Source organism: Mercurialis annua, linkage group LG4, assembly GCF_937616625.2.
Source record: "Mercurialis annua linkage group LG4, ddMerAnnu1.2, whole genome shotgun sequence".
Lineage (NCBI taxonomy): Eukaryota > Viridiplantae > Streptophyta > Magnoliopsida > Malpighiales > Euphorbiaceae > Mercurialis > Mercurialis annua.
Window position 1 is genome coordinate 38,297,768 of NC_065573.1, and position 9,212 is coordinate 38,306,979.

The following is a 9,212-nucleotide window of genomic DNA, read 5'->3' on the forward strand; positions in this document are numbered from 1 at the left end:
TATCATCTCGTTATCATACTTTTTTGTAATTTTTTTTATGAGATATCATATTATCATACTATTATCATTTTATTATTACCATTATCATACTATTATCTTCACATTATCATCTCATTATCATAATTGTTTTGTAATTTTTTTTTCATGCAGGTGTCATATTATCATACTATTATCATAAAACATTCTCATATTATTATTTCACATTCTCATCTCGTTATCATAATTTTTCTGTATTTTTTTCCATGCATATATCATATTATCATGCTATTATCATTTTATTATTAACATTGTCATACTATTATCTTCACATTATCATCTCGTTATCATAATTTTTATGAAATGGGTATCATATTATCATACTATTATCATAACTTTATTATTTTATTATCATTTGGTTATCACTGATATGATGAATCTTTTTATAATTATATTTTGACGTACGTTATCATCCAATTATCATAACTTTATCATACTTCATTATCATTTAGTTATCATAATGTAGTGTTATGATAACGACATGATAATGTAGTGATATTAACATGATCATCAGACACTATTTTATCATACATTATCATATATATTATCATAATATTATCATATAGGTACCATAAATATTATCATTTCGGTATCATATGATAATATTATGATAACTACATGTTAATGTTATGATAACGATATGATAATCAAACATTATTTTCTGCATAAAATCTTTTTTTTTCTGCAGTGTTGTGATAAATACATGATAATGCAGTGATACTCATATGATAATCAGACGTTTTTTATAAAAAAAAATTCTCTTTAGTTTTATGATAATGATATGATAACAGTGATAATTATATGATAATCAGATGCAGTTTTTTTTTGCAGAAAATCGTTTTTTGTGCAAAAAATTGTTTTTTTCATCATAACATCCTTTTTAATGCAGATTTTTAGATTAGAGTTGAAAAAATCTAGAGTAATTTGCTTAGATCTAAAAGTTAAAATAAATTGTAATTATCACCACGAATTAAGAAAAAAATCGCTAAAAATTAGATATGAAAGAACGGCAGAGCGACGACGAAACGATGGCGGAGCGACAGCGGATCGATGAAAAAACGACAACGAAAAAAGAATAAAGATGGAGAAGAGAAGAAGATAAAGAAGAAAAAAAAATGGCAAAGAGAAATGAAAACAGAGAAGAATAAAGAAGAAGAAAGAGAAAATAAAGAGAAAAAGAGAGAGAAAAGTGACAGGTGGTATAGTAAAAAATGATTAGAGTAAAAGATATATGATTAGAGTAAAATAATAATAAAAAGTAAGTATAATTATAATATAAACATGTCTTAGAGTAAAAATAAAATTATATTAAAAGGGTGAGGTATTTTTTCTATCTCTTTCTTATTGAGGTAGAAAATCATATTATTTTTAAAAAGAGAGTATTTTTTCTAATTTTTTCTGATTCAATTGATAATGAAAAACAATATATAACTTCACACTTGACACTACACAGACCAGTGAACCACTACTAATAATCCTCTTTCTTCTTTTGGCAGCACGCCACTGCCAAGTCCGCTTCAAGTTTTATGAGGCGTCAACACAAAAAACAAAGTGCGTCAACTATACAAACAAATTTTGAAAGGGTGTCAAAATATAGATTCCCATTCAGCAGTGTAATCAAATAATTCTCCAACAACATATAATTATATAAAGATGATTAAATTTAAAAAATAGAAAATGAATAAAATTGCGCTATTAAATATTATACTAATGAGATAATTTAAAAAGTTATATTTTGATTTACTTGTACATATGTGTCTATGAATTTGTAATTTTTTTATAAAAGATTAAAAATTATCATTTGTAATATCAAATAAATTAATTTTGAAAAATATTGAACCGACTGAAATAGATTTCCAATGAAATTTATTGACAGAATGATTTTATAGATTTTTAAATATGATTAGAATGAACCTAAACAAATTTATGAAAAAATATATGGTAGACAATTGGTCATTTTAAATTTTTGAAAAATTTAATATATTTCCAGCAAATTGATAATTTGGCACAGTTAGACCTCTTTAAAAATCTAACATTATTAAAGAAAACAAATGTACAACACGTTCCAAATTTTTTGTGAAAAAGATGTTACCATTAACTAACAAAAGTTGATGTATTGGGTTGGGACCATTTGAAGTGTTTATGGGATTATGAGTTGAACCCGATGAACCCAAAACATAAAATATTATATAAGGAAGCTCCAATATGAGTGTAAGAAGCTCACAAATAGCAGAGAACAGCTTCTTTGTCTATCCTCCAAACAATATGCAGAAAACAACACTGTTTTTATTGTGCCTCCTTATCCTCAATTTCTTCAATTTCTGCTCATCAATCACTAATCAAGACAGCAACTTATTACAGACTTATATTGTTCTCTTAGAGAAATCTGAAGAAATAGAGTTCACACAGTCTGCTAATTTAGAAGACTGGTATCAAACATTTTTACCAGACTCCACATTAAACTCGGACCAACCACGGTTGCTTCACTCTTATCGTCATGTGGTTACCGGCTTTGCTGCAAAACTTACGGCAGACGAAGTAAAAGCAATGGAGAAGAGCGAAAATTTGGTGCTAGCTCGCCCTGAAAGGATGATACCTCTGCATACGACTCATACGCCTAGCTTCTTGGGTCTGCAACAAAACTCTGGATTCTGGAAATATTCAAATTACGGCAAGGGAGTGATAATCGGAATGGTTGATAGCGGAATAACTCCTGACCATCCCTCATTTAGCGGTAATACGAAGAATACAATGAGTTTATAAAATTTATGGACTAACAGTAGTCATTTTGTGTATAGTTGGATCCAAATTCATTTTATATGCATACGGACTCTTACATTCGAACGCATTTAATTCTAACAGGTAAGGGCATGCCTAGTCCGCCGGCAAAATGGAAAGGAAAATGCGAGCTGAATGAGACATCACCCTGCAACAATAAGCTCATCGGTGCTAGAAATTTTGCTACTAATAGTAATGACATGTTGGACCAAGTCCGCCATGGGACGCACACGGCTAGCACAGCAGCAGGATCTCCGGTCCAAGGCGCCAGTTACTTCGGCCAATACAGAGGCACTGCGATTGGTGTGGCGCCATTAGCCCACTTGGCAATGTATAAAGTTTCCGGCAGGGATAAAAAAGCTGGCGAGAGTGAGATACTGGCTGCGATGGATGCTGCCATCGAAGACGGTGTTGATATTCTTTCGCTTTCAATCGGAACCGGCTCTCATCCTTTCTACGACGATGTGATTGCATTAGGTGCATATGCAGCTATCCAGAAGGGGATTTTTGTCAGCTGCTCTGCAGGAAACTCCGGGCCTGATAATAGCTCCTTGTCAAATGAAGCTCCATGGATTCTGACGGTAGGAGCCAGTACTGTTGACAGAGCTATTAGAGCAACGGTTTTACTAGGAAACAAAGTAGAGTTAGACGGTGAATCCATTTCGCAGCCAAACAACTTTCCGTCAAAGTTGCTGCCGCTTGTTTATGGAGACGGAAATGGAAATATAGCAGCCACATTCTGCTTGACAGGATCATTAAAAAATGTTAATGTCAAGGGCAAAATAGTTTTATGCGACGGCGGATTTTCCGACGGCCAAGAAGTGAAAGAAAATGGGGGCGCTGCCATGATTTTAATGAATAATGAAATTGATGGATTTGAAATAGATCCAGATGTTTATAATATTCCTACATCATTAGTAAGTTACAGTTCAGGATCCGCAATTAAAACATATATAAACTCGACATCATCACCAAAGGCGACAATTTTGTTTAAAGGTACAGTATTTGGCTTGCCAAATGCTCCACAAGTTGCAGAGTTTTCGTCAAGAGGTCCTAGCAAAGCGAGCCCCGGAATCCTGAAACCTGACATAATCGGCCCCGGTGTCAGAGTATTAGCTGCTTGGCCAGTGTCAAAAGACAATACTACCAACAGGTTCGCTACAGATTCTGGCACCTCAATGTCTTGTCCGCATCTTAGTGGCATTGCTGCTCTGCTCAAAAGTGCCCATCCTGACTGGTCACCGGCTGCCATAAAATCCGCCATTATGACCACTGCTGATTTAGAAAACCTCGGAGGCAAGCCAATCTCCGATCAACAATTCGTTTCAGCTACTGTCTTCGACATGGGTTCCGGCCATGTGAATCCATCGAAAGCAAACAATCCAGGGCTTATTTACGATATCCAACCTGATGATTATATTCCTTACTTATGTGGTCTTGGCTATTCGGAAAAACACGTACGAGTTATTGTACAGCGCAGAGTGACGTGCTCAAATGTTGTCAGCATACCTGAAGCTCAACTGAATTACCCTTCTTTCTCTATCAAAATGGGTTCTATCCCACAGACATACACAAGAACTGTTACGAATATCGGCCAGCCACATTCAACTTACAAACTCGAGATTGTCGAGCCAGAAGGTGTGGATGTTAAGGTTGTCCCTCATTTGATTAGTTTTAGAGGAGTAAAACAGAATGCTACATACTCGGTTACGTTTAGCAAGAAAGGAAATGCTAAGGAACATTTTGGTCAGGGATACCTGAAATGGGTGGCTGATGGATATAGTGTTGGAAGTCCAATTGCTGTTTTATTTGAATAAGCAGTACATAAGTAAATATATAATTGTAATGCTGAAAAGATTGATCTACTTTTAATTAACTAAATAATAATATCAAACAGACCCAAGATGAAAGAAAGCTAAAATGAAAATTTCTATCCTTGTTCTATGTTTTTGCATTTAACCTCAATTTATATATCTCAATTATTAATTATCAATAATGTGAATCCATAAGCTATTTTCTTCAAAGACGACTTTGACAAGTAAATTGATCAAACATTTCCAATTATGGTGACATATGAACCGATCTTTATCATTGAAATCAAGACCATAATGAGACAGAGTGCCAATAATAGTGGAAGCCATAACATGTTAGCTCCAACTTATGTGGCTAATATTGCCCATATTCCATCCATTTCAGCAATTGGCAAGCAGAAATTGTATTGGGACATCAAAATTGTGTTAGTATTCTTCAACGTTAGACTTTTTAAATAAAATATTAAAATTAATGGTATTGAAGATTTTTAGATGAGATGTGGATCAACTCAGAACTGTTGGAGTTTTGGAAAACTGCCAACAATAAATCAAAATTAGTGTCAGTTAAATTTTTTTTATTTAATCACTTTTTCAACCACCAAGCTACGTTAAACCGGGAAAAAAATAGATTTATTCAAAATATATAAAATCAAAACGTATAAATAATATAACTACAAAATACAATTATAAATATTAAAAAGTTAAAAAAATGATGTATTTAAATTTATTACTAGTATTTAAAAAATATATTTTCATATAAACAAATTACTATTCATTTTTTGACAATTAATAAAATTAATACCTGAATATAATTAAAGTTTAAGTTTGTAACAATAATAATTTAGAATTTTTTTTATTACAATTTGAAAGGAAAAATTTGGTGCATTTGGAAGGACTCGAATGCTGCTTATATCAATAACTTGTAGTAATATATATTTTTAAGAAAGAAGAACAAGAATTCTAATTTGTGATTTGTGGATAATACGAATAATAAATTTAAAGATAATTAATTATACGTATTATTCTATTAATGTATTTATGTAATTATTTATAGGTAGAAGTATCAAACTAATTTATTTATTTTCAGATTTTTATATCCCATTTTACTTTTAGGTACCTTTTTGGATACATTTTGTACCATCATCTTTTTTTAGTGAAAGCATCTCAACTAGCTAGATTGACACCTTTTTAGCGTTTACATCACGCTTTTAAAAATCCTAAAATATCATAAAAAATAAAAATCAAATGTCAAATAAAGAAAAACAAGAGACTGACAGAATCTATAAGATGTCTGCCTACTAAAATCTCTTTGAATTAAATAATTACAAAAAAAGGAGCTAAATCCCACTAAAGAAACGAACTAGAAGAAACCTGTTTTTTAGCTATCAAGTTTACCACTAGATTTCTTTCTCTGTATATGTGAGAAATTCTTAAAGAAATTACCCGAAATCTGACACTTTAATTTGGTATATTTTACTATATATAAAACAAGATTTAATTACTATAAAGTTACCAATTTTAGTTTAAATGTTAGACCATCGATCCAAGTCTCTGGAGCCAACCCTAACTTTAATATAAGTCTCGAGTCTAACACAAATTCTAGTCTCGGTCGAGTTAGGAATCAAACTCGGGCCCCAAACCCGATATCGAATCTCGGCCCCAATCCCGAATTTTGACCTTGATCTTAGATAGAAGTAGAAATGCTCATATTCTTTAGGTGTTCTATTATTGTTAATTGTGAATTTGTTGCGTATTTTAGAGTGTTATATATCTTATTATTATGTTTGAGCATTTTTCAAGGTCAAATGTTCGAAGCATTTCGGAGCACAAACAAAGTGTCTGGGATTGAATGGGCCGGAGCTAAGAAGAGTATAATTGAGTGTGTTGAGATGAAGATTGAGGCCTTGCTATGCCTTTGCGATCACAAGACATTTCACCCAAATGCAGAATGCATTTCCAGGATTGCATGAGATAGCAAGCCATGGCGCAAGGCACTTCAAAGCTATCTTACGATAGCAAGCTTGGTTTTTTGCAGTCGTAAGTTCTCTTCTTGCGGTCACAAGCTTGCTTCTTGAGGTCGCAAGTGATAGGAGTAGAATTACTCTTATAATTCATGTGTAATTTGGCGACTATATCATATAATTGTTGTTTATATTGAGTGTTTCGTGTTTCATTTGATTCATAAATATTTCAAGCACATTGTTGATGTTTTAGAAGAATTTTTAGCATTATATAAGCCATCATGATCATAATTGTGAGTATAATTGAAAGTTGTTCGTAGATATGAAGAAAATAAACGCCGAGAGCACAAATACATATTTGTGATTTTGACCCCTGTGCAGTAATTGACGATTTTGGACTATTTAGAGACTTATAACGAGTTTTTGTTCTTCATAAAAGAAAAAGTAGACATCCTAATTTTTCTAAAAAATCAAGAACCAACTCATTTAAAAGTTTCTACATCAAATTATAAAGTGAATCATGACCTTAAATCGAGTCCCGGTCCGACCCCGAGTCTCAAATTCTAACCTGAATTTTGAGTTTTGACCCCGAATCATGAATCGAGTTCTAACATTGAGCCCTAATCCCAACTCAACTCCAAGGTCTGATTCTAAATCGATTCATGACCCATTAATTAATTTTATTTTTAATTTTCTATCATTAAATTTTAGAAATTAAAAGGAAATGCCATCTTAATACCATTTTTTATTATAGATATTAATATTTTTTCTATTTTGTATAATAAGGATCTTAGTGGAATCATATTCATTGGTTAATTTTAGGGTTAATTACATATAAAATCACCACCTTTACACGAAATTGCAAAAATAACACGACTTTTAAAACGTGGCAATTCAGGGCACTACCTTTCATTTCTTTTCAAAAATAACATGGGCACATTTTTAAAGGCATTTTGCGTGACACATGGCACTCTCATCGGGTGTCCAAGTCAGCAAAATTTTATCAAAAAACGTGCCCATGTTGTTTTTGAAAAGAAATGAAAGGTGATGCCCTGAATTGACACATTTTAAAGGTCGTGTTATTTTTGAAAATTCGTGTAAAGGTAGTGATTTTATATGTAATTAACCCTTAATTTTATACTTAGGTACTAGATTCAGAAATTAAAATGAAAAATTAGAATAAGAATAAAATTCTCATTCCAAATTGGAATACCACCTGTTGTCCTTTAGGTTTTTTTCCCTTTAAAAAATAAGTTTTCTTCAAGAAAAAAATTAATTTCTTATATTTTATTAAAACGGCCAAAAGTATTTTATACAAGTTTTTGAGAGTTTTGATGAAAATAAAATAAAAGACAGTTTTTTTCAAGGTTTTCATGCATCATAGCTACCAAATGGCGACTTAATGGAGATTCTCAAAATTGCTAACTCACTTATCTTCAACAAGAGTCATCAAAATTAGATAATCAAATATCAATTCAAACAATGATTATTTAAACCAATGCCAAAAAATTTATCTTTTTAGATTTAATCATTTAATCATTTTTTATCTCTAACTTAATATACATTTTTTTTACCAATTACGCCCATAAATTTATTTTTGTTACATATCCATCCAATTAATATAATATTTTTATGTAATATCATAGTAGTATGTTTTGTATTTAAGTTATCGTCCCGTAAAATTATTTATATGATTAAGATATTTTTTATATTCGTGTGTAAAATTATTTTATATTAATATAGTAATAGTATAATATTTATTTATATTAAAGTCGTTAATTAAATAAAGTCTTCAATCAAATAAAAGATAAATTACAAGTATTAAAATGTAAATTAATCAAATAATACAATATTATGAATAGTGATTAGGTGATACAAAAGAAAAATCGCATAATTCGATAATAGAATGTATGAAAAAAGGGTATGGAGTCATCAAATTAATATTGATGACCCTTGTTTGTTGGAGATGCCTTTAGTAAAATCAATTATTGATAATAAAAAAGTTGCATTTGATTTCCATACAAACATCAAAGGTAATACTAATTCATTCCCTCAAAGCAATTATCTTGAAGAAATTTAAGGCCACGACCATACTTGGAAGATGGACGGAACTTTTGAATCCAACAATTCTGCGTCATATTCTTGACTGCTCTACAGCAATTATGGGGCAGCGTTGCAGCATCTCGATTCAAAAGCGACTCCTCGATCATAAAAACGCACCACGTTTTTTCAAGAGCCGACCAACATTTTGGATGCGAAACTGAACTCGAACTTCCTGTTGGAACAAGAGCTGCTATTCCAACAACAATCATAAAAAATGCAACTTTTTTTGATGTTAATGTTGCCATGGAAATCAGAAAATTGTAGAAATCTTTTTGGTTGTGTGGTTTATAAAAGAAATCGAAGGCTATTATAAGTTGATGCTTTGGTGGACGTTATGATACTTTAATTAGCTGACTTATTTGGTTGGTGAAAGGATAGGAAAATGAAATCCTAAAATTAAAATGGTTAATTTAGGATTTTTATGGTTTTATTTCATAAATGATAGATTTACTAAAAGACAATATAATAGTTTAATTTTATTCAATCCTTGCAATTAAAAACAAATGAGTTGGTTAAATATAAA

At 31.2% G+C, this 9,212-nt stretch overlaps 1 protein-coding gene across 1 annotated transcript; it reads left to right on the plus strand.

Moving 5' to 3' along the window:
* Positions 1-2,226: 2,226 nt before the first annotated feature.
* On the plus strand, positions 2,227-4,758 carry LOC126677102 (subtilisin-like protease). The gene is made up of 2 exons (XM_050371558.2): positions 2,227-2,770; positions 2,899-4,758. Exons 1-2 carry the CDS (start codon positions 2,242-2,244, stop codon positions 4,629-4,631), a joined length of 2,262 nt encoding a protein of 753 aa, XP_050227515.1. The 5' UTR covers positions 2,227-2,241; the 3' UTR covers positions 4,632-4,758.
* The last annotated feature ends 4,454 nt before the right edge of the window (positions 4,759-9,212 follow it).